We start from the raw sequence: 24,755 nt of genomic DNA, 5'->3' as shown, positions 1-24,755 counted from the left end.
AAGTTGTAAATAGGTATTCCAATACAAAATGACGTGGAAGATGGACCATAATAGTTGTTCCACATCGAAGAGATTGGGAAGAAAATGGGCTATAAAAGAAATTGCCTCAACATCTACTGACGTCGATTAATTGTTCCACATCGAAGAGATTGGGAAGAAAATGGGCTATAAAAGAAATTGCCTCAACATCTACTGACGTCGATTAATGTGGTGCAGGGCCAACGTGGTAGATGATGTCTAGATAACTTTTGGTGTTTTTAATAGAAAAATGTCGAGAAAACTGATAGGGACGAGTAGACCCATCAATCCATGACATCAGTATCCGTCAGCAGGCCTAGAATCGGCGGATCGTTGACTTTTGAAACAACGGTTTGAACCAAGAGGCCTCTTGCACTATCCGTCAGCAGGCCCAGAATCGGCGGATCGTTGACTTTTGAAACATAGGTTTGAACCAAGAGGCCTCTTGCACTAGTGTGGTAGATATTCCCTTGTGGGCGATTAATCATTCTAATCAATGTTGTCAAATTCGCTTCGCGGTCTTTTTTTGGTTTGGTTTGGTGAGGAAAATGATGGTTTAGTTTGGTGAAGATTGGTGTGGTTTTTTGGTTTGGTTTGGTGAGGAAAATAATGGTTTAGTTTGGTGAAGATTGGTTTGGTTTGGTGAGGAAAATGAAGCGATTCGATACTTTGGCCAATTTGGGGGAAGATTGCAGGTTTATTTAATTTAATATAAATAAATTAGATATTTATATATAAAAACTTATAAAAATAACGAAAAAATTAAAAATAAAAAATTCAAAACAATATTTTTATATAGTATTTCTTTGCTTGGGTCGAAGAGGTCGAAGCAAAGGCCAAATCTGCCCAAAGCAAATCCGATTATGACCAAAGCGGTCCAAATCTAATCGAAGAGACAACACCAATATATAAAAATAATGAAAAATTTTAAAAAATTTATATAGGTAGTTTTTTGCTTAGGTTGAAGAGGCCGAAGCAGACTCGAATTTGACCTCAAATCTAACCAAAGCGACTATACCAATCTTCGCTTCGCTTTGGCGTCTTCCGCCGAAGCAAAACGAATTTGACAACATCGCTCCTAATTCACTAAGGCATTTCAACTATCAGATATGATTGTGGCCCCTGCTATTTGTTAGAGATGGTTAAAGGATTTATGTTAAGAGGTGAGCATTTCAAAGGAGTTAAGTCCATATACATTTATGTGATTTCGAAGAAATATGTTATAACAGATCTTTCTGATATTTGACCAATTAGACTGCTCACAAGTCTCTACAAAATTGTGGCTAAAATTCTAGCAAAACACTTTAAGGTGGTTTTGCCATGTATTATTTCAGGCCCCCAATCAACCTTTATCCAAGATCGAATGATTACCGATGTGTTGGTGGCTCAATAATGCATTCATTCGATGCTTTCAAGTCAAGAGCCAGGTGTGATAGCTAGATATGGAAAAGGCCTATGACATAGCAGAATGGAGTGTCCTCCTTGAAGTGATGAGTAGGATGAATTTTGGAGTGAAGTGGAGAAGTTGGATTTTAAAATGTCTCTTTACAGCGCACTTCTCTATTTTGATGAATGGTAGCCCAAAAGGTCTTTTCAGAGTCTCTAGGAGTTTACAACAAGGTAATCCTTTGTCGTGTTTTCTGTTTATCCTTTCTGCAGGATGCTCTAGCCTTATGGTTTGAAATGTGGAGAGTTGAGGTAAATTTTCAGGTTTCAAGGTAGCCCGGGTGGGACCAAAGGTGTCTCATCTTCAACATATAGATGATTAATTTCTACAAGGCTGAGCAGACTCAAGTGAATAATATTGGGAAATTTTTTAGGTGTTGTGAAATGGCATTGGAATTGAAGGTTAATTTTGATAAAACAACCGTGATAGGAGTAGGGTATAATGAATTTTTTTGATAAGAGAGTTAGCAGAGTATTTGGATTATAGGGTGAATGTTTTCACTATTACCTATTTCGGGCTACCAATTTCCAATGGGAGATACACTGTTTAAGTGTGAGACAAGGTGCTACAATGAGTTCAATTCAAACTTGATATGTAGAAGCCAAAATTTCAACTATTGGGAGGTAGAGTGAACTCCTAAAATCCTGCTTGGCAAATCTCCCCACCTTTCAGATGTCACTTTTACAGATGCCAAGTGTGATTGCTAGGAAAATTGAATATATGATGTTAAATTTTTTGTGGGGATCTTACGAAAAAGAAATTAAATTTCACTTGCTTAGATGAGAGAAGGTTTGTACCCCCTAAGAGTGAGGGTGGGTTGGGAATTAAGAAGGTTTTGCTCGTCAATAGGACACTACTTGGAGAAGCCTCCATTTGAAGGATCAGTCATGGTCTTGAGTCCTATTGGCTAAGTATGGACTAGATAGAAAAGGTATGTCGATTGCGAAAGGAAGGGGAAGCTCTAACATCTCTTTCTTATGGAAATCAATCTTCGCTTGCAAACCTTCGATAGAACGAAATGTTCGATGGAGTGTGGGTATGGTTAATCAGGTGTTGTGGAATAGGCCACTTAGAATCTCTTACCTGGAGATCTTTGATAAGGTTTCTCAACCAAATGCTAAGGTTGTTAGTGTGCTTGAATTTTAGGGAAACAGGGTGGTTTGGAATCTAAATTTCCCTTATAATAGATTACATGATGGATTATATGCTTGGTATGCTAGCCTTATGCAGGATTTGTATGTTTTGTATTTCTCGAATATAGAAGATGAACTAGTAAGGGATGTGGAAAGCAATGGGCAATTTTCTATGAAATCTTTATATAGGTTGCTCTTCCATGTTCGTTGGCGATGATCTTTATTACAAGCTGCTCAAATTTAGAAGTGGCCTATCCCTCACAAAGCCCAGGCTTCCATTTGGCTAGCAGTTCAAGAAAAAATCTTTACTGTTGATAATTTAATCAAGAGGGGTAAGATTATCCCAATTGTGTGCTTAATGTGCAAGAAAGAAGGAGAATCAGATGCCCACCTGTTTGTCCTAAGAATTAGTTATTGGTGTTTTCAGCAATTTGGGGTGAGGTTGGCTATGCCACAAAATGTGTAAGATATTGTTACTCAATTTGCTTTTCAGAGTCTTCCCAAGGTTGGAAATGTGATTGGGAAAATTCTTAGGGGGTGAGAGACTTTGAGAAGTATAGAAAGAACGAAATTGTCGAACATTTAATGGGAATGCATTGCCTTTTGATAGAGTTCTCAATAACATTAAACATTTTTTATGGTTATGATTGTTGGTTACCTAGGAGGGTTGGGATATCTCAAAAGCGGACATAATGCTAAACCTCTCAAATTTGTTAAAGTTGGATGTGGTGAAAAGTCGACCTAAAGGTAGATGGTTGCCATCCTTGCAAGGTCGTTTTAAGCTCAATTTTAATGGGTGCTCATTTAGTAACCCAGGGCGGGCAGGCTTTGGGGGGATTGTTAGAGATTAGAATGAAAATGTCATTTTTAACTTATGTTGGTCTATGCGGTAGCAATATTGCTAATCATGTTGGAATTCGTAGCCTGCTCCAAGGCTTGAAAGTTTTTAAACAAAGGAATATAGGAGAATTTTGCATTGTTGAAAGTGATTCGATGAGCATTATTAGATAATGTAATAAGGAACAAAAAGTTCCATGGCAACTGGAATAGGTTTGGCTATAGGTCTTAGATCTGGTGGCTTCCTTAACGGTTTCCTTTCATCAATGTATTGGGATTCTACTGATATTGATGATGCTCTCGTAAAATGGGTTGCTGGCCTTCATTCCTTGTTGATCTACGAAGATATAATCTCTCCGATGTAATCGCATTTTATTAAGGGAAATGACCATGTGAGACCCTCCCACACGTATATGTGTAGGACATCCAAAGATCACCATTAAATTTGATACAGATATCTAAAAAAGTCAAGTCCCACACTCATGTGATAACGTTTTTAGAGATCTGTCAAAATTTAATAGTGATCCTTTGGGGTTCTACTCACATGGGTGTGGGAGGATCTCATAGGATCATTACTCTGCACACCCATGTGAGTAAGACCCCAAAGGATCACGATTAAATTTTGACATAGATATCTAGAAAACCCATTTACCCAAGTTCCACACCCATGTTATAACTTTTTTAACAATGTGCGTCAAAATTTAATAGGGGTCATTTGGGATCCTACTCACATAGGTGTAGGAGGGTCTCATAGTGTGATTTCTCATTTTTTATAAAAGTAATGATCCTATCTCCTCCACTTATGTGCGTAAGATCCCAAAAGATCACTATTACAGTTGACACATATATCTAGATAAAATTGACACATATATCTAAAAAAATTATCATATGAGTGTGAAACTTGATTTTTTTAAAAATCTACACCAACTTTAATGATGATCTTTCGGGATCTTACACATAAAGTTGGGAGAGGGTCTTGTAGGATCATTTTTCTTTTTAAAATTATACGACTTTTAATTATTTGGGCCGGCCAGCCCATCGTTGTAATGGACCGTCAGCACTGCCCCGCCTTTGTAACTAAAGCTTTCAGAGAAGAAAGGAAAGAAGCGCCAAAGTTGTGGCTCCTGAAGCAGAGCAGCAGCAACTCGGGCTACAATACGCCGTCTCTCTCTAGAACTCCAACTTCTCCGTGTACTCTCTCTCTCTAGAACTCCAACTTCTCCATGTAGTGATTGATGGATGCTTAAAGATTTCACATTAGCTGCCTGAAACACTGCCATGGCTCTATCTCATCTCTCTCTAACCCCAACATATCTTTCGAGACCCGCTTATCTTGTCTGCCCCTCCTCCTCACTCTCCACCAACTCATGCCAGACCAGGATTTCTCTCTCTACCTTTTACAAACCCTATTTCATAAAACCCAGCAAGCTTAGCAAATGGGCTCTCGCTCTATCAGATAGCAACGCGCTTTTCATACAGGATGAGTTGGAAAAGTTGAGCAATTTTAATGGTGAGAGTCTCCCTTGTGTTAGGACTTATGAGAATGATTTGGGGCGAATGATAGTGACTGGGGAGGTGGATTTAGAGCAGGCCCTAACGGCAGCTGCTGCTGATGGTGGGGAGGCTGCGAAGGAGCATATGGACTCGGGCATCGCGACAATGGTGATTGAGACTGTTTACCCTGAATCTTCTGGTGAACATGGCACCATCTCAACTAGACTGGTATGTTGAATCAATTTTCTCTTTCCAGTTTTTCGTTGTTGTAATTTTCGGGAATAAAGCTACTCTCTCATCCGCTTTTGAATTCAGGATGATTGCATTATAATGGTAAAAACACCCCATGATGGGTGGTTTTGTCCTCTATTGTGGTCAATGTATAGAGTTGGACCAATCTATCAAGAAATGCTTGATTCTCAATTAAATTTGTTTTTCTGGAGGATAATTCGTTTGGAATATTGTTTATTTTGTGGCGTGTTATCGGTGATTGAATTGCAAAGTTCATTTTCTCGTTTAGGGTCAATTAACATAAGGAGAAGCGTTTGGTGAGTCCGCTGACTCATGCATTCTCCCTTTTCAAGAGATTTAGGACATGAAACACATCCGAAATCACTGCAACTCTGTTTCTGCCTCAGTTCCATGAATTTGGAGCTAGGTAAAATGAATCGTCAAAAAAAAAAAAGAAGTACAAAAGTGAAACTCGGCCTCATTGTTTTTTTATTTTTGTTCCAAATTCATGATTATGGTGGTTTAGATGATAGGCCTATGAAATTTTGGATCCAAAATTCATCTCCAAGATGTATTTTGGATAGGTGGACTCACTGTAAGTGCACAGAAACCATACCTTTACTATAATCCATGGGAATTTGTGTTTTTGCTATATTGGGCAACTACTCAAAGATGGTTTGATTAGTAAGTTTACTAGTCTTTGTTAAAGGAGTAAACTTAGTGGTGAAAAATATAGTGGTGAAAAATAAGAGTAACCTGCAATCCTTGCATTTAGTGGGCTTGTTGGCATTCTAGATAAGTTATATTCTGATGTTAATTTTTATTTGTAAGCTATTAATTGTTGGTCAATTTTATTGTCTTAGCAAGTTTGTTTGTTTCTTGGTTAAACAGAGTGGGAATGATGTTGTCTAGTTTATGAAGTGTCTGTCATATAGGCTAGCATAACAATCCTAAAAGAAGAAAAGGTAACCTTGAGGAATAGCATGATGAAGACTTTGTGTAGTATCCTGTACGTTCATTATTTTTTTTGCAACAGGAAGGCTCTATTCAACAGAACTGCTTGGTGGTCTTTTGGTGGGATTTCTGTTTCTTGCCAGATAGTAGATAGTATTTTTTCCTGGTTTGGATGGATGCTCAAACCCTTGAACTGCAAATTGGGTATTGAGCACAAGAAACAGAGGCGTCTAACATCTTTGTATTGGATATGTCTCTGCATATGTTGGATCTAGAACTCTAATTCATAGTCATTCTTGTTTTCATCTTTGGAAGAACAGTCTCCTTCCATTCCTTTATTTCTCAATAAGTTCTACTATGCTGCGTTTTAGAACTGAATTTATTGTTCATGGAAATGGAGACTATTGAAAATGATAGGAATTATTTAGTATTTGACTTCTTGGAAGTCTATTAGGCTTCAGCTTAGTGGTAGACATATTGGTCCGAGGGAGGGAGGTGAGGTTGAATCCTTGAAGTTTCTCCAAGGAAGCCCAAACAAGCTAACCTAGCCTTTTTGTTTTCCAAAATAAACTTGTTGGATACTACAAAGTAGTGGTCATAATCATCTTGATAAACATGGTACACATGACCATTGCATGGTAGTACTTGGATGATAGTGAAATATTGTTGGCTACAATGTAAATTTGAAGTGTTCGTTCTAATTAATTGCAGAAGCTATGGAACACAATGGAATAATTAAGCATTTACTCTTTACATCTTTCCTTTTTTTTGGTATTAGGATCTATTACTATGTTAGAGGTATATAAAAAAGTAGGATCAGAGGAAGTTGTTCAACTTATTTGAACATTTGCTTGTGTCTCTGCTCTAATTGTTTTTCTGCCAAGAAAACGAATGCATGTTAGCGCAACGGCTTTCGCGCTACCGTTGCTTCTTGCAAGAAAAACCATTCAGTTCGAGCTGGACGATTCAAAGTTTGATAAACATTAGCTCAAACTCTCGTTCTTAACTTCTTGATCAATTGTTTTTGCTCACCACTTTCTACGTTATTGATTCAATCATTCCGATTGATGAGCTAAACCAGATAGTTATATGAATTAAACAAAACTGCTTTGCTTATGGATTTGCAGTAAGAAAATGGAGTGCCATCCCTATGTACAAGAGCAACCAACATAAGTAGTGGGAACTATCCTTGATCTCTGTAATAACGGCTTGAACGTTTGTATATCATAGGGAAGGAGAGCAAATCGGCAAACTAATTGTAGTATGTATGGATAGGAGCAAATTTCTCTGTTTTCTCTTTTCGACATCATGTTGATGTTAAATAGGTAAGAGTGCTATTTTTTTACATCGTTAATTCTTCAGTAAACATTTTTGTTTGTTATTTTTATGTTCGGGTAAAGTTTAATTAATCTTTGGATTGGTATAAATGTTTCCTCTTCATTGCTTATGTTATGAACTGATTGCTTCTCACAGGTACTAAAAATGTACTTTTAACAGTTTCTTCCTGCAAGAAAGGTCGAAGAGAAGGCCAGGAAGTTACGGAATTCTCTCACTGCAGATATCTTATCCACTACTTCTTCTCGTAATGTACTTGCCATGACCTTCAGACAGGTTGTCCTGCAACAGATATGGAGCTTTGAACTTCTCTTATTCGAACCTGGATCTGAGCGTAACATGGAGGAGCTTGCTAATCCTAGAGAGGTTATATTATGGTTGCAAATTGCATATTTATTAGGATAAGTTTACCATACGCATCCTATGTATTGTGCATCATACACTGGCGGGGCATCCACCATCCATTATTGAAGGTGGATGATGGAGATGAACGGTAATTCTGGTTGAATGTCCACCAACCAGAACTACATTTCATCTCCATCATTCATCTTGAGAATGGAGCATGCATGCCCAACATATGTGCTTTATATCATACACATGCTGTGCATGGTACACTTTCCACATAGATTACTATGTTTCAGAGTACCATAGTACTGAACTGGATGTTGTCGTGATAGTTCAACTAGTTTCATCTTTACCCGTTGGCAGATCCCGGCTTTCTGCACACTGAGTTCCTCAGACATAAAAGTTCTTCCAGTGCTTGCTGAAGTTGTTTGCTCACGCGCTTTAGAGAGCATAAAAGATGATTTCCTTGGAAACTCAATGGGGGCATCTCCAAAGAATTTTTTGCACAGGTTTCAGAAGCCCAGAGTGATAGCATCCTCAGACTCCGCTATTTTCATAGAGGAACTTCCTCAAAAATTGGTGGTTAGTAATGCCAAGAACCTTGTTGAAAATATCCGGTCAAGTAACGGAGGGCAAGAAATGATGGAGAATAGTTCAAATAATAGCTGGTGGCTGTCATCTAGACCTCCAAGATTAAAGACCATTGATGGTTCTGAACTGGAATCTTGGATTGGAGAGTACATTCCTACTCATAGATTGCTAATTGATGCTGATAAATTTACCAACTTAAAGTATCAAGGTTGGAAAAATCGTGAAGACAATAGATGGGAAGTTCATTTAAGCCATTCCCAGATGGTAATTTCATTCTCCTCTGGCTACTTTAGCAAAGAATGGGCTGAGGACATATTCGTGATTGTCTTGAATGACACATTGTTCTCGGAGCATTTTAGGTTCACAAATTTGAAATAGGAATGGATTCAATATTGACACAGATGATTTTGAATGTCTATGATGATGATGATAACACATATGATGTAATATTGATTTATTGTCTTAATTTATAGTTATTTTATGTGTTACATACGGTATACTTGCATACACTTTAATATTTTATTATATGTATGTTTTATTTTTTTTTCATATTTTTTCTGCTGGGATTCCAAGCTCTCTTGCAGCTTGCAGGAACGGGGTTGCCTGATTGTACCTCTTACTAATAATGAGTAGGAATTGTTTACTATGAAAGTAATGACTATTCCTTGGGACCTTTTTCTCATGAACAGTTTGTTTCTTTAACTGGTGTTTTGGGATTATCTACTAATTCTTATGTTTTCAGGTTGACTTGGCCTATATTCTGGATATGTACTATGAAGATCGATACACCTTGCCTGGGAAGCATTTCCCCTTCAGGCTAGCGACAAACGTTTCATACACCCCAAAGAGTAAGGTACGTATTTCTTGTGTTATGCGTCTCATGGTAAGTTGTCTTTCAAACTTCAGTGTTTTCAATACTATAGATTGCCAATTTATTTTGTAGCATATAGCTTGATATGGTTTTAGTTCCAAGTACAGAAGAACAACATTACTGCATGTATTTCAAACAGGTTGTAGCTGCGTCTCTTCTTTCTAGTGAAGGATTGTTTCTTTTTTCATTGGTATGCCTGTTTTATTTGTTTCATGCAGAGGAGTTTGCAGTTATGGAAAGCTCTATCCATTACCTTGGCGGGTGGATTAATTCTAGTTTCCATCAGAATTCTTGCTCAACTTTGTCATCCATTCTTTTGGAGGATTGGGAGTCCTAGAACTGAATCTTATTCAATTCTATCAGACAGTAGTGCTTCCAATGAAACCAAGGTATGCAACTTGTAGGATTGGAGCTCTAGGTATCCTTCGGTGTTAAAAGTGCCTTTTTTAGTACGTCAATTGTTTGGATTCTCAATGCATATGGGGGAGTAAGGAGGAATTAGAAACATGGAGATATAAATGGAAAACAGTTGATGAGATTGACGCTCGGCAGTTTAAAGATAACTAGTGTTTCAAATATCTGATCAATCAGGAGGTAAATATGTATTAATTGGAAGTATGAGAGCTAGAAATGTAGAACTCCAAATTGAATAGTAGTAGGACTGATAAGCTATTGTTTTCCTTACATAACTGCAATGATATGGTCTTCTGGACACATTCCCAGATACTTCTGTGGAATGAATCGAAGACATTTAATATAATTCCTTTTGGCAAAATCAACGTAAAAAGTCACAAGCGTATAGTTCAGACGAAAGTTTGCAAGCATATAGAACTCATGATTACACTTTAGACTACGAATAACTAACAATAGAAGAATGGTTATATCATCAGAATTTTTGTGTTACCCTATGGCGATATGATCTATCCATATGGATAAATACATTCTACATATTTGAAACTTCCAATGACGCATGTGCAAGACATGAAACATTACTCCAGTATTTCTGAGTTGTTAGAAATAGGTCTCCTTTGGAAGAATCATCTCATGAAAATGAGGGTTTAAAAATCATGGAATGCAAATACAAAAGATTTTCTTGTTTCGTTCACATGTGACAATTATAAGTTGAGAATGCTTTCATAGTTCGGATGAAATGGAATAGGAATATTCACGAGAGTTGTCATTATCAGGGGAACTCATGCGTAATTTATTAGAACCTTAAAGAACTATGTGGGTACCATTACGAGAATTTGTCCGTTTCTATTTCTTGTCCTAAGTAAATGGTTTTGATTTAGTTTAATAATGTTTCAACTACTAAGAAAAACTGCCTAATGGCATAGTATTTGTTTTTTAAAATGATAGTATATATTTGTTATCTATATTGATGGGTACATGCAAATTCTGTCTTTTGCAGCCAAGTATTATTAGTGAAAATTCTACTAATGAGCTGGAACCTCTGAGTATAATGGTAATTCAAAAGATTAAGGATTCCCTTGAATGGCCTGGGGATATAAATACGGATGGCGATATTGGCGCTTGGACTGGAGAAATGCCGAGCCACCTGAGTTCCATCGCTCCAGAATATGTCCTGGAAAGTGAAGCAGACAATGAAGGAATCATAACAACAGATGCTGATCTGGAGAATGCATCAACCCGTATGGACTTATCTGAAAATTCCTCACAAGCCAAGCCAAACCTAGACATCCAAGCATCAAATGCGCTTGATATAGCAGCTTATGAGGTAATTTTTATTTCTTAACTCATTAGATTTGTTTCCCTTTTCATATATAATACTTGGTTATGTACAAAGTAAAACAACGTCAGATTTGGTGCTTGTGATGAAGTTTTTAGTTTTCCTTTTTTGTAAACAAGTTGATTTTTGTCGCAGTTGCTAACAGATTGCTTAAGCTGTGGAAAATAGTTGTTGAAAGCAGGAGTGGTGAATCATCACATGCTAGAAGCTCCCCAAGTTGGAAGTGCATTCCATACAACTATTCAATTTATAATAATAATTTTAATTATAGAAATTTTGATAACAATTAGAACTTCCAATAATCCCACAAATACAGTAACAAATGGGCACAAAAATGGGCAATAAAAATTTCTTAATTATTATATAAATTCTATTTAATTAATAAATAATATTTTTAATTCATTTTATGTGTAGTCTAATGTACAAAATACAGTAACATTTATTATGATGAGGAACATCCTGACAACTAATAACAATATAAGGGAGCTGATTTTTTTATTGATAAAATCTGCTTTATTTACAATTTTAACACTTTACAACTTCCAAAAGCATATCAAGCAGCTTCATTTACAGTTTCTATACTTTACAACCTAGGAAAGCATTAGAGAAAGAGAGTATGACTACAATTACTATCCAAATAAATCATCTTCTTAGCCTCTTGTTACCCCTTTGAGCAACTAGGAGCGATGCATAAAATGTGGGGATCGAGGTCCCAAAATTTAAGAATTGAGATCTCATGCAGATCCTTATCCTAGAGCACCAAAGCTAGATCCTAGAGTAGGATCGGCATCTATGTTGGGAGATCTCAATAACTATGTTATGAACCTTCTCTGATCGAACTATTCAGAATTTCGGGTAGATATCACCAAAATCATCACCTTCAAAGCCTTTTCCTAACTAATTGGGGTCGGGCACATGAATCCTGGTTAGCCATTCTGCTCTATTAAGGGCCATACCCTCAGTGAGACCATAAGTCCTAATATATTTTCTCGCAACTTTCAATTATGTCTTTTTTGGCCTAAGCTTTGCCCTTGAGCCTTCCACGTGAACTAACTCGTACCTCCTAATAGGTGTTGTACTGGGTTTGCGCCATGCATTAGCCAGCCCACCAAAGTCTCCTTTATCTCATCTTTCTTGCTTATTGGTGCCACACCTAAATTCTCTTGAATGTATTCATTTTGAATTCTATCCCTTATCTTGCCAGTCATCCATCTGGGTGTCTGTTCAAGTGCACCCATGCTGTGAAGACATCAGGAGCTTGGAAAACATTCAACAAGGTAATGCATTTCTCCCCATGCATTCGTTTCTTTGCCAAAGTAGGAGATTGTATTAGATTTTGGAGAGACCAGTAAAATTACCTTTGAATCCCCCTTTCCCAAGCCTTTTCTCTATCTCGATTAACGAAGAAGCCACAATCTCCTACACCTATGAAATACCAGGCAGTCCCTAGTTTCTCGAGAAAACTTATGAAAGGGGCAGGGAGATCTCCTCATTGTGATGGGGATCTTCTTGGTTTATACCTTGTGGTAGAGACAGTAGTTCGGTCTCACTCCTGCTGGTAAGTTTTTAGTTTCCTCTTCAATAAAGTCCTATCCCCCTCAAACAGAGCCTCAGCTACTGCTATAAAGGTGTGGATCATCCTTGCCCGCCCATGGTGCAGGCTTTCAGTTGGCTTGAGATTCTAGGTAAAGCACTTTAACTATAGACCACATGCAAGGAGGGAACCCCACTTCCGTATCGCCGATCCATGTGCAAAGAAGAGGAGGTATCACTCAGCCAACTCTTCAGCCACTGTAAGGTTGTTGTACATATATGGCACTTCTTCTTGGACCACTTCAGCCTGTCCTGTGTCATCCCACCTACTACGAATACCGTGTACAAATCCTTTCTTAGGCTTCAACCTATGGCAGACTCACGATAGTTGCTATTCTATGCTCCATCTTGTTGAAACATTACAAACAAATCGTAACGATCGAACCACGGCTGTGATCTTCTCATAGGCTTGTCCCTCGTTGAGGTTTTTGGGCACTCATCTTCAGACCTTGCTAGCCAATGGAGATCTGGACTCCACCCGAGCTTAATGGTCGGACCATAAACTTTGATGGATGCTCATTAAGCAACCCTGGAACATCTACCTTGGCAATTCCATTCTTACTTACTTGGGACCCGTTGGAGTTGACTCAATGTGGCTAAGATTCAGGCTCTCCTTGCAGGTTGAAAGGCTTGCTAGTTCTAGTTGAGGGACACTCAAATGTTATTGTGCGAGTGAGTAGAACATTATTGGGGCATCTATTTTGTTTTGTGATTCTTTTGTCGAGGGTCATTCATTCAGGTCTCCTTCACCCATACCCCAAAAGAGAGGCTAATGCAGTTGCTAACTCCCTCACCAAGAATGGTGTACAGGCTGGGGCCCTTTCCATAATCCAGAATCCCAACTCCCCACCTTATGAACCAGTTACTCTCTCTCTCTTACCCCCCAAAAGCTCCCATTTTTGTAAAGAATTCATCTTTCACTGGCAGCCGCAAATCATTTTTTGCATCTAATCCATCTACAGTCTTGTACATACTTTTTGGTCTAAAACACTACTTCAATAACTTCAAGAAAATTATGGGCCTTCTTTGGTATTAACCGTAATGCAGTGCTTGCTACAATCTTATATCACATAAAAATTGTTTAAAGAACGCTGTCAAATTGAAGCATGTGGACCTCCGTTTACCCAAAAATAATAATAATAATAAAATTCCATAATGTTAATTTCTTTGGTTCTTCAGGGTCCATTAAAAATTTACGTTTTTGCTCTCTACATGCCTTAAATACTAGTCTTCTCCACTTTCTGGATTGTCTTAATCTAGTGCTCAATGCTTCATTTTTTTCCTCAATTAATGTTGTTCATTGGATCTCATTGGTCGTGGATTTATCAAAATATTCATCATTTCCAGGTTATGAAGATTACTTATCTTGACATGAAACAGAACTGCGTTTAAACTGCAGGTAATGCTATCAAGAGAAGGCAAAGTGGTAGGTTTCCAGCCAACAAATCGCCTCGCCGTCAATCACTGGGCTAGCAATCCTTTGGCCAAGTCTCTCTATGGGGAGCGTAAACTCTCACCAGGTATTCGCAGATGTCATTATACCTGATCATTCTTTAATGGGAACATACACCATACTCCATTGGTACCGGATAATCCAAAGGGGCACCCACTGTTCACTCCCAATGACAAATGGTGGAGATTAACTGTACCTGGGTGAACATCGTGGGCAGTCCCACCATGGTTAATAACTAATATTTGGATTCCCCTTTTACTACTATATAAACACACGTCATTGGATTATGATAAGCTTTGCATTGCTAATTGATGACAGTCCACATAAACATCTCTTTGCATGTACCAGGCTTCTGGGAACCCCGTCTCAAGATTCAGCGCCCAGAGAGGTTCATCCTACTGGAGCTGTTGATATCAGTGGATCCTGATTTTCAGTTTGCACTAGCAAGGCCTGTTCAGACCCACACATTATCATAATGGTGATATAACCAAGACCCAACTATTTTGAGATCTTGATGATTAAATATTGCATAAATATGCCAATCTATTTTTTTCAAGTTTCAGATATAGTTGTAACATGGTCAAGGGTCCAAGGCTTTGTTGTCCATTGGTTTGCTTCGTTGTCTTTTTAGTCCTTTGATCTCATCTGAGCTTCAGATACGGTGGTGATATGATCAGGCTTCAAGGCTTTGTTGTCCATTGGTTTGCTGCTGCTTCTTCTTCATCTTGTTCTTCTTCTTTGATCTCATGAGTTCAGATAGAGTGGCAGCATGATCAGGCTTCAAGGCTTTGTTGTCCGCTGGTTTACTTTGTTTCTTTTCCTTGATCTTCTTTGTTGATCCAATCTGTTGTTTGATACTTATTTCCCATTCCTTCTTATGTTTCTGGTAAATTGCCATGGCAGCTCGGGCATCTTCAACCTGCAACCACAATCATCATCAGGTTTCTCTCCCCTTTGCTGGTCATGGAGAATTAGAGCTACCAACAGGTTGGACCAGGCCCAGCCCGAAACTTTTTTGGGCTTGGCACTGCTGTATAATTTTCAGGCTAGTTCCAGGCCTGGCTCGAATGCTTTTGTTGAGGTTGGTGCCCTGCCTGGCACAGATATCATGTATTCTTAATCAAATCATTCTTAATTTCATGTAATCTCGAGCTACAGGCACTCAAAATCAAAGCAAGACATTACCCCAGCAAAGAAGCTATGCTTAGTCACATATTTTTTTAGGTTTACTTAATCTCAGTCAATAAGATGATATGCATCCAAACCAAGACATTGCCCCATGAGTAAAAAGCCTAGCGCAATTCATAGGATTTTACTGGCTTTTGATTCAATGACATTCGGAATCTAGAGCAAGTGTAAAACGTTTGAGTTTGAAAGCTGGACACATGCCTTTATTTAGGGGGTATTGGGTTTACAGACAAAAATATTGACCTAGAGCAAGTGAACATTGTTCAATTGCATAGGGAAGGGATAATGGGGATCCACATGCCTTTATTTAGGGGGTATTGGGTTGTAGAGAAAAATATAGAGAAAATAGTGCAGTATGATTCAACCAAGCATCAAATTTGCTAGTGACCCAAATAAAGAGAAAAGAGACAAAGACCACTCAATTCAATTTAGGAAAAATATCTCTATACTTCTCATTTTGAAGTTTTATATCTCAATAGATTAAATATTTCAAAACATATATTGGTGATAAAAATTTTAAGTTTTATATCTTTTAACCCTCTAAGCTAATTTTATTTTTTTTTGAACTTATTTTTTTACCTCAAACAAATATGAAAAAGATATCATTTTTAAACACTATGTTCTCTCTTCATGTGAATTTTCCCCGACTATCTATTTATTTTTCCACTCTCTCTCATATACTTCACTTTATCTCTCCCTGTTAGAGAAATTTGAGGAAAATATATCACATAAAGAGATGAATGATTTAGAATGAGCATGTTTTTTTTTTATATTTGTTAGGGTTAAAAAAATAGTTAAAAGTAAGTAAAGTTAGTAAAAGGGTTAGGAGATATATTTTGAATCTTTTGGTGTATTGAAATATGAAAATAAAAAATAAAAGATACGAAGATATTTCCCTTTCAATTTAATTCAAGTGGCATTAGATTTCCAAAACCTACATAAGCAACATCCACCGTTAACAAAAAGTAAACCTAGGTTAACTCTTAAGCAAAAAAAACAAGAAATAAACCCAAACATTGTGTGTATGTGTGGGCAAGGTTTATATAAGGCATCCTCCTTTTGCTATAGAAGTACAAGGCACCTCTAAATTTTACTTGTGGATGAAATTCTGGTGTCGGAAAGCTTATGATTGCTTAGTCTATTTTCATCCTTAGTTATAAAATTTTAAAAATGATATAGACTAAGCACTTGAAAATCTTGAAACAGACAGTTTAGATAACTTGTTACAAGATGCATTAATTTCAAAACTGAAATTTTTTTTTTTTTCAATTAATCATATTGATCGTTAGAACACCCTATTCTAGATTTTTGGGGTGCACTTTACTAATGGTATATTTATGTATTTTTTTGATGTACATTTTACTTCAATAATATGTTTTAATAAAATATTTTTTAATGCATTTTTAATATCTTGGGTCAATAATCTAAAAAAATGAAGAGAGTGAGGAAGTTGCCACACATAGAATTGGAGCTGGGTGGGCGAAGTGGAGATGTGCAACAAGAGTTTTGTGTGATCGTTGCATATCAATGAAGCTAAAAGATGAGTTTTATAGGACAAATGTAAGACTCGTTTTGTTTTATAAGGCAAAATGTTAGACGGTTAAGAAACAATATACCCATAAGATGTGTAGTTGAGGATGAATGGCAAGACAAAAAGGCATAAAATTTATCATGAATACATACATGTAAAAAAACTTAAGTGTAGCTCCAATAAGCGATGAGATGAAAAAATTTAGACTTAGGTGGGTTGACGATGTGTACCACAAACCCAATATAGCACATATTAAGAGATGCAAGTTGGTTTCAATGGAAGGTTAAAAAAAAAATAAGAGATATGCCGAAAAAGAAATGGTTGAAAATAGTGAAAAAATATGGGTCACTGAGGATATGATCCTTGATGGGTAAAGGCTGAAACTCCCACCTCATTTTTGTTATCTCGCCATAACTCTCGAAACTTCTAAGTGTCCAAAATAATAGTTAATTCCAACCAATTAGTGTTTTGGCATTTGAGAGAGAGCTTTGGGTAGGGGCCCAAATCCCCATTCACTTGCTACTTTTAGGAAAGGGGTTGGGGTCGCGGTGTAGCATCCCCACACCCAATTACCACATCGTGATATCCATTCTCCATTGACTTACCACTTTTAGGAAGGGGCTGGAGTCGAGGTGGTAGCATCCCCACAACCAATTACCACATCGTGGTATCCATTCCTACTGTTGACACCGCCAATTAGCACCTTGAAATATAACTCCCTAATCTATTAAAAAAACGGTAAGGCCCGTCTTCCCCATTGAATTCCCAAAAATAACTCAGGACTAAACAATGCATCAAAATCCATAAACTATAACCTTTAAAGGCTATACAAGGCATATATTATAGGAATTGTAGATGTCTATGTTTAATATGAAAGTTTCTTTAAGCAATTGTAATCTAATTATGGACTATAAACTATACCATATATTAGGAGTAAGGACCACAATTTTGGCCTCGGCTCGGCCCAAGCCAAAGGTGGTCCAGCTCAACCCAAAACTAAATCAGGCCTACTTTCCCAAGCGTGCCTGCCCCCGGGCATGAAGCCCAGATCCACAGGCCAAACTAGCCCGTCTGGCAGCCCTCCCAAAACAGGAGAATGCACCTTTTTTTTTGCACAAGCTATGTCACAGAAAATGCATGTCATGTTTACCATCATTCTATCTAATCTTTCTTTTTTCCCCTTAGCACTAGTTTATCTCAGAGTTGCAGGGGGGAGCGAACATCAATTGGTGACTGCGCATGAGATGGCAACAGGATCAGAATGTCGGCCCACCGTGTTGTTTGGTGGTAAATCATAGCGCTTGGAAAGGGGGAAATTTTTTGTTGTACCCTTTCCTTAGGAATATAAGTTGACCAAAATTGAGCGACTTACAAACGTGTACGGAAGACAAAATTATCAGCTATTGAACAAATCTAAGGCCATGATGCATTCATTAGAATTACACACTACAGTTTCTACCACACATACATCTTAAAGTTTCATTCGAATTCTTTTTTTCGGTAAGCAAGATGTCGAATTCATTTGAATATTTTTATGGGGAAATTTGAAAGAGTGAGGTATTCAAAGCGTCAGTTCTAGATGATAGCATTTGCTTCCAAAATAATTTGGTGGATTTTGGTCATTGTGAAACTTTCAATAAGGGTCTCATTCATAAGTTGCAACCTAGATGCAAAAAAGGCAAGACAAATTTACATGAGAGAGAGAGAGAGAGAGAGAGAGAGAGAGAGATAGTAACTGATTTACAGCAACATCTTGGCCCTACAGAACTAAATGCAATCTTGAGAAAAGGCTTACTGGGCAATGCGTGCCTTCTTGGATTTTAACACCGAGATAGAGGTATGCAAGATTGCGTAAAGCAGTTGGCTTTCCATCCCTGATTAAAGTAATTTTGAATAACGAAGAAAGTAGCATCAGTTGTTACAACAGAAGAATGAGAATGTACAGCTTTTAACACCTTTTTGCATCAAGAGGGTAGTAGACTAAGATACCTTTTGAAAGGCATGTATTCAGATGTATCCCTTCTGTCCTTTCTAGGATGATTCAGCAGCAGTGTCTGTAATATATAGAATAATAACCTGGTGAAATGCTGAAGTATATCTGCTCAATAACAATGAATAAGAAAAAACTTTTTGTACCTTAAGATCGAGCCACAAAGAATGACCAACAATAATCCTTCCCTTCATTAAATCTGAGACATGGTTTTGAACCGTCGAGAAGTCCTGCGCTGCAGATATAGCCATTGACAAAGATAACCATTAATTCAAAAGGAAACCTTCTAGTTCAACACCATCAATAGTGATATTGCTTTAGTCAAGACTAGACAACTTAAAACTTCGATGAGAGAGGCACCAAACCATCAAGAACTATATTAGAAATCAACTACTAACCTTCCATCAAGTTATGGGGTCGAATTCCACTCATTTCAGATCGGAAGTCAACAACAGGCTCTACTGGCCTGACAAATTCATCATATATGACGTTCCCCCAAGTGTTTACCTATTATTGAAAAAAAAATGTTAATAGAAACAAATAAAATGCCCCTATAGCATACTTCTTGTAAAAAATTGCACACCAACCAAAAAGGACCCTTTCGTGAAAGAAAGTTTAATCACACCCCAGCTAGCTTGTCAAATCAGAAAAATAGGCAATGCAAAACACCAGTTCAAATTTCCAGACTGAATGGAAGAAGTTTGCAACAAAACTAGACACTTGTGCTCTACAGGGATCTTCGACTATCAAAAGTGTGGAGCACTTAATATGTTCTCCCATAGATAGGGCAGGTAGCTTTCAGTTCCCTTTCCTGTAACTGTTCAAAGCTCCAGAAGGGGTAAGTATAGGCAGGGGCATGGGCAGCAATCAGGCACATAGAAGAACCATTTGAAAGAAGGACAAAAAGAACAAGTCTTAATATTCAGTTCCAACAACATATGACCGTGATAAGGAACTCTTTGTCAAAACTACTAGATTTTCCAAATAAATTAAACAGTAAAGAAGGGAGTGATCAATGTGTTTTCCCACTTTTTTGGCATTATTCCCACAGTCAACAAGCTATCCACTCAATCAAGAAAATCCCTTTCAGCAATAATAATAGGGGGGAAAAAATCAAATTCCTTTTTAGCCTTGTAAGGTTTGGCAACTGCATTTTTCTTGATTCTTGAAGTGCTAGAGTACATATTGACTTCAGAATCTGATCGTCGTTAATGGCAGCTGAATGTGTGTCTTGGCTACAGAAGTATATGACATGTTTACCTACTAGTGTAATATGACTTATAACTCTAAAGTCTTGACACACATGCACACAGACACATAGGTGAGCAGGCATGCACATGCCAATGATCCATTTCTCTAAAAGGGCCCACTCTAATGAACTCGAGCATCATTTCAACAATTCAGAGCCGGAGAAAAAACAGAGTGACTTTTAGGCCACCAACATGCTTCTTGCTTTTGCCTGGATGGAATTACAAATGCCCACAAACTCTCCCCTTGAGGTTTCTGCAAATGTTTGATCTATTCTCTAATTAAGAGCTTTACAAAACCCGTACCAGTTTGTCGCATAAGGCATTCAATCTCTAGCTAGAACTGGGACTACAATCTAACAGCTTCCATTCATGAATTGAGTCCTCTACTCCAAAAACCAGACAAATTTTTGGGCTAAGTGCCCACATCACATCTCCAAAGCACTAGGTCTCAAATTTGGTGAAAGGTCAGACAGGTCACTGATTCTCTGTGATGACGCCTGAAGGAACTTGTGCAATCCCATTGTTTCTTGGATCCTAAAGATAGTCAGGGGATCTATCTTCTAGAGTAATGTGATCTCCTTCATGCAATGTTGCACAGAACCAATTGCTGGTGAGACCTTCCACCAAACCAAGCATAAGCAAAGAAACCTCAAACAAGTTCGGGATGAAATCACTTATCAGCAAGCTATTACTATGAATTCCTTACATTCCTCATTTGAAGCGAGGGCACCAATTACCCGATCCACACTCCTCTTCCACAGTGCCAATCAGCACCACTACTCTCCATACAAGCCCTGTTCTTTATCTCAGAAAGTGTAAACTGAACCAGATTTTGAGGGCGGAGTCACAACTATGATTTATTATAGCAAAAACGAGATCCCCAAGAGCTCCAGTTACGTATAAAGTAGTTTGTAAATTACTGCCTGTTTTACCTGCCCCCAAATCTGAAACGAATCTACAATGCACAATATTAGAAAAAATCACTAATTAAAACTTGAAGTTACAAAATTATATGCTGAGGTGCAACGCCATTGATGATCAACAGAACCTTCATGCTTTGTCTCTACAACAGTTCTACCATAGATATAGACATGGCTTTTATGAAACAAAAATTATGACAAACTAGACATGTTCCAATTTATGGGATGCAAAATGTGTAAATTATGCATGTGCATTTGTGTCCTAACTTTTACATGAGATCGGCAAAGAAGGTTCATACAACTTGATGAGGAATATCCAGACAAAAAATACTCGAAAGAACATCACTGTCTAATGCAAGATCCAGACGAAAGATTAAGATACCATTGTCCATATTCGACAAGCAAAATCATCACGCAGTTTTGATAATAAATGAAAAAATAAACAAATTTGATTGAACAAAACTAATGCCATGTAGCAGTAATGAGCAAAGGTGAGCACCAGTGTCACCCTTGCAAGTGCACTTCTTGTTCCATGGGAGCTGACACCAACCATCTTGCACTCTATGGCTATTGTATCCGTCACACTGGCATGGAATGTACAATATCAAGGCCCTTGGATTTCAATATAAAATATATAATCAGAGTTAAAGTCCCAATATACAAGCATTGAAATTATTTTATCAAAGGAAAAGTGCATGTGATTAGTAAATCAAGTTTGGAAGCTTCATAGCAACATTAAATGGTAAGGCACAAAAGAAAATCAAAATTTACAGAATAATTGACTTTTGTTTTAAGAAAAATTAGATTCACAAAATTGCATAGTAGAATCTATGGCCACACATGACAGGGCCAAAAACCAAAATTTGTACAATAGAAGAAAGTACAAATGTCTTGGTTGGCAAAGGCATGTCAAATAGGGCTCTTAACAGGCCGGGCAGGCCTGGCTGTTCGGCTAGATTATATATATATATATATATAGCTCCAATAGGCGATAAGATGAGAGAAAGTAGACTTAGGTGGGCTGCCCTTGAGCAGCGGAGACCTAGTACATTACAAGTTGCGAGTTAATTCAAGTGGAAAGCTCAAAAAGGGTATGGAGTAGGTCCAAAAGGACATGGTTGGAAGTAGTGAGAAAAGATATGGGGACTTATGGCCTCACTGAGGGTATGGTCCTTGATAGAGCATAATGGCGCACTGAGATTAGTATAGCCAACCCAAATAGTTGGGAAAAGGCACTGATGATGATGATGATGATATATATATATATATATATATATATATATATATATAGCCCCATTTTCTTTCTTATTAAATTTCATTACTTTAAAATTTAAAATTAATAAACTAAATGTAAGGTTAACAAAACAATTCAAAGAAGTACAATTAGCATAGCCAATTTGAATTGAAATTAAAAAAACTGAATTTACACCTAAAAAAACCAAATTAATTAACCCATATGAATTTTAAAGTTCAACAAAAAAAAAAAAAAAAACTCAAACCCAAATACCTAATCCCACCCTTCTGTCAGGCCAAGCCAAGCCCAAACTAAATAGGATTTTTTGGGCCGTGCTCGGTTCTAGCCCTAGAAAAGTACAACAGGCCTGGGCCAAGTCTGAACATTTTGGGCTTGGCTCAGGTTGGGACAGGCCCAGCCCTAATTATCAAATTGTTGTTGGAAGCCCCAAACTTCGTAGGGTTTTTTGGGCTGGTCTCTGGCCTTGCCCCAGAAAAGTACAGGCCCGGGCCAAGCCTGAAAATTTGGGGATGGGCTTAGGTTGGGTCAGGCCTAGCCTATTAACAACCCTAATTACCAAATTAATGCTGGCAGCCCCTTACCTTGCTAAGGCATCAGCAACAGAATTTCCCTCACACTATGGATGTCTTGACAAGGCCAAAAATAAATTTTGGATAATAGAAGGTAGAAAAATTGTCCTGGTTAGAGAAGGCCTGTTAATTACTAAGACGTGATGAGTACGCAAACAAAGATACCTTGTACCATGAATGTTGTTTGAGACTTGTAAGTTGCTGAAATTCACAAAAATTTGGTCTAACAATTGTTTCAAGTACCAGGAACAAGGGCCTCCCTTCCACCTAAAGGGAGTGGCCCCAACTGTAATCAAACAGTTTAAGAGCCTCAAACAGAGCCATTACCTCTACCTTTACGGAATCTGTGATCCCAAGGAAGCCTAAGTAAGAGAGTTTATAATCCGGCACAGAGCCTCTAAAGATGACCCCAATCTGGATTGCCTAAAGAACAACCATCACAAGCAAGTTTGATGACTGCCGGGAGAGTGGGGTGACCGGATGTTAGATCTAGAAATATCCATTGAACTAGCACCTTAGATAATACACCTAATTTGAATCAACCTAGCACCCAGAACAGCTTCCAAAATAAGAAACTGAAGAAGTTGTTCCCCACAACAAGTCCCATACAAGAAAATTAATATTTTCAAACTAGCTTCTTAGGTGATCCACTCTCAACAGTGGTATACCCAAAAACAAATAAAAAGGAAATGCTATCTTAAAAGAAACAATGTTGTTTCTTCAAGCAAGAGACAAATATCGCAATTAATTAACCTCTATGAAGTTTCGACTTAAAAAAGGAAGTCAAACCTCTTTCATTGGGCAAGTTGGGCCAAGGTTTTCTCTGGTTTTTCTCGGCTGGGCTTCGGCATAGCCAGGGAGAAATATTATGGGCGTGGGCTGAGCCCAAACATTTTGCCAGAACCGACCCTAGTTACGAGGTTGTTGCTGGCAGCTCCTTCCTTCGCTAAGGCATCACCAGCCGAATTCACCTTGCACTATGAATACTTTGACAGGGCAAAAAGCCAAAATTTATATGCTAAAAGGTAGAAAAAATGTCCTGGTTAGAGAAGGCATGTTATTTAAAAAGTTGTTGCTAGAAGCCCCCTACTTTGCTAAGGCAGAGCAAATGAATACGCCTCGCGCCATGATTGTCTGAATGAGACATGTAGATTGCTGAAATTCACAAAAATTTGCTCTAACAATTACTGCAAGTACCAGGAGCAAGAGCTCCCCTTGAAAAGGTAAAAGAGAGCTAGCCAATTTGGCCTGTAGGGTGAACTACGACAATGTTCCTAATGCATGCATATGTAGATGTTTGCAATGTTAAGCATTAAGCCAATTCCAATATGTGGCCATTAGTCCCATTTGAATGCTCTGTTATATCACCCAGCTCCTCGTAATGAAAGAGACCAAACACAGCTAAGGTTGTTCCTCTCATTATGACAGTGTTTGCAAATTGCATATGTGATCATGGTCTTTCCTTTTTAGTATGTAAGTCATGTTTAGTATCCAAATAGGTTTCTTTTTCTGGTAGTTTTACAGTAGGATTTGAACTTGGGATGTAGTTAAATTGCTTTTCTCATCACATAGTATTGCTCTTCTCAAAAAGTTATTAAATATTCTTTGAACTTGGCCAAAGTTTTTTTTGAGCATGTTAACATTGTACGAATAGAAAAAGGTACAAGGTATCAAAAAATAGGCTATCCACAGGGCAGAAGCTCTATATACAAAAAAGGCACCTTCCCAATAGGGGTGTGCTCTACAAGCAAACTATAGGCCATTCTTACCTGGTTTATTACATAACACTGTCTAAAAAGAGGCCATAAAAAATGTGCCATCCAAAATAGGGTTTGGTGGGTTGTCCAGTGGTGATGACGTGGCCTCCTTATCGAGGGTAATGGCTTCCTAATTTGATTCCCACCAAATATGCCTCCATGAGACGAGTATATCCCTGCATAGGTGCACGATTTCATCAAATTTATAAGCCAGAGACCAAGGATAGGGAGAAGAGTTTGACG

General features: G+C 37.9%; 2 protein-coding genes across 6 annotated transcripts in view; one reads left to right on the top strand and one right to left on the bottom strand.

Annotated features, from left to right (window-relative positions):
- Positions 1 to 4,543: 4,543 nt before the first annotated feature.
- LOC18442268 (deneddylase) lies at positions 4,544 to 15,246 on the top strand. 5 transcript variants are annotated; one of them, XM_088868323.1, is made up of 11 exons: positions 4,544 to 4,945; positions 5,026 to 5,157; positions 7,242 to 7,439; positions 7,588 to 7,815; positions 8,158 to 8,649; positions 9,128 to 9,238; positions 9,475 to 9,645; positions 10,668 to 10,994; positions 13,999 to 14,119; positions 14,401 to 14,530; positions 14,956 to 15,246. In XM_088868323.1, the coding sequence occupies exons 4-10, from the start codon at positions 7,711 to 7,713 to the stop codon at positions 14,526 to 14,528; spliced, it is 1,455 nt and encodes a 484-aa protein (XP_088724449.1). In that variant the 5' UTR covers positions 4,544 to 4,945; positions 5,026 to 5,157; positions 7,242 to 7,439; positions 7,588 to 7,710; the 3' UTR covers positions 14,529 to 14,530; positions 14,956 to 15,246. The 5 variants fall into 5 exon arrangements, with proteins under 5 accessions (XP_088724449.1, XP_020527935.2, XP_088724453.1 ...); XM_020672276.2 differs by lacking the exon at positions 7,242 to 7,439 and having other exon boundaries at positions 7,612 to 7,815; XM_088868327.1 differs by lacking the exon at positions 7,242 to 7,439.
- The window catches only part of LOC18442267 (uncharacterized), a 23,586-nt gene continuing 13,162 nt past the window's right edge, over positions 14,332 to 24,755 (bottom strand). The window contains exons 9-14 of the mRNA XM_020672277.2: positions 21,431 to 21,515; positions 19,160 to 19,268; positions 18,908 to 18,996; positions 18,761 to 18,825; positions 18,567 to 18,645; positions 14,332 to 14,971 (exon numbers count right to left, since the gene is read on the bottom strand). Of these exons, the coding sequence (XP_020527936.2) occupies positions 14,726 to 14,971; positions 18,567 to 18,645; positions 18,761 to 18,825; positions 18,908 to 18,996; positions 19,160 to 19,268; positions 21,431 to 21,515 (673 nt within the window). The 3' untranslated portion in view covers positions 14,332 to 14,725. The remainder of the gene's footprint in view (positions 14,972 to 18,566; positions 18,646 to 18,760; positions 18,826 to 18,907; positions 18,997 to 19,159; positions 19,269 to 21,430; positions 21,516 to 24,755) is intronic.

Source organism: Amborella trichopoda, chromosome 1 (assembly GCF_054954075.1).
Source record: "Amborella trichopoda isolate Santa Cruz 75 chromosome 1, AtrichopodaSantaCruz75HAP2 v2.0, whole genome shotgun sequence".
In the NCBI taxonomy this organism is placed as follows: Eukaryota; Viridiplantae; Streptophyta; class Magnoliopsida; order Amborellales; family Amborellaceae; genus Amborella; species Amborella trichopoda.
Note: the sequence above shows the minus strand (reverse complement) of the source record. Positions and strands in the feature narration are given on the sequence as shown.

Bases quoted from the DNA above. Each gene is read 5' to 3' on its own strand.
- LOC18442268 (XM_006852491.4), top strand. From the start codon at position 4,714: ATGGCTCTATCTCATCTCTCTCTAACCCCAACATATCTTTCGAGACCC. The intron at 9,239-9,474 runs GTACGTATTTCT...TGTTTCATGCAG, and splicing joins CATACACCCCAAAGAGTAAG to AGGAGTTTGCAGTTATGGAA. The intron at 10,995-13,998 runs GTAATTTTTATT...TTTAAACTGCAG, and splicing joins TTGATATAGCAGCTTATGAG to GTAATGCTATCAAGAGAAGG.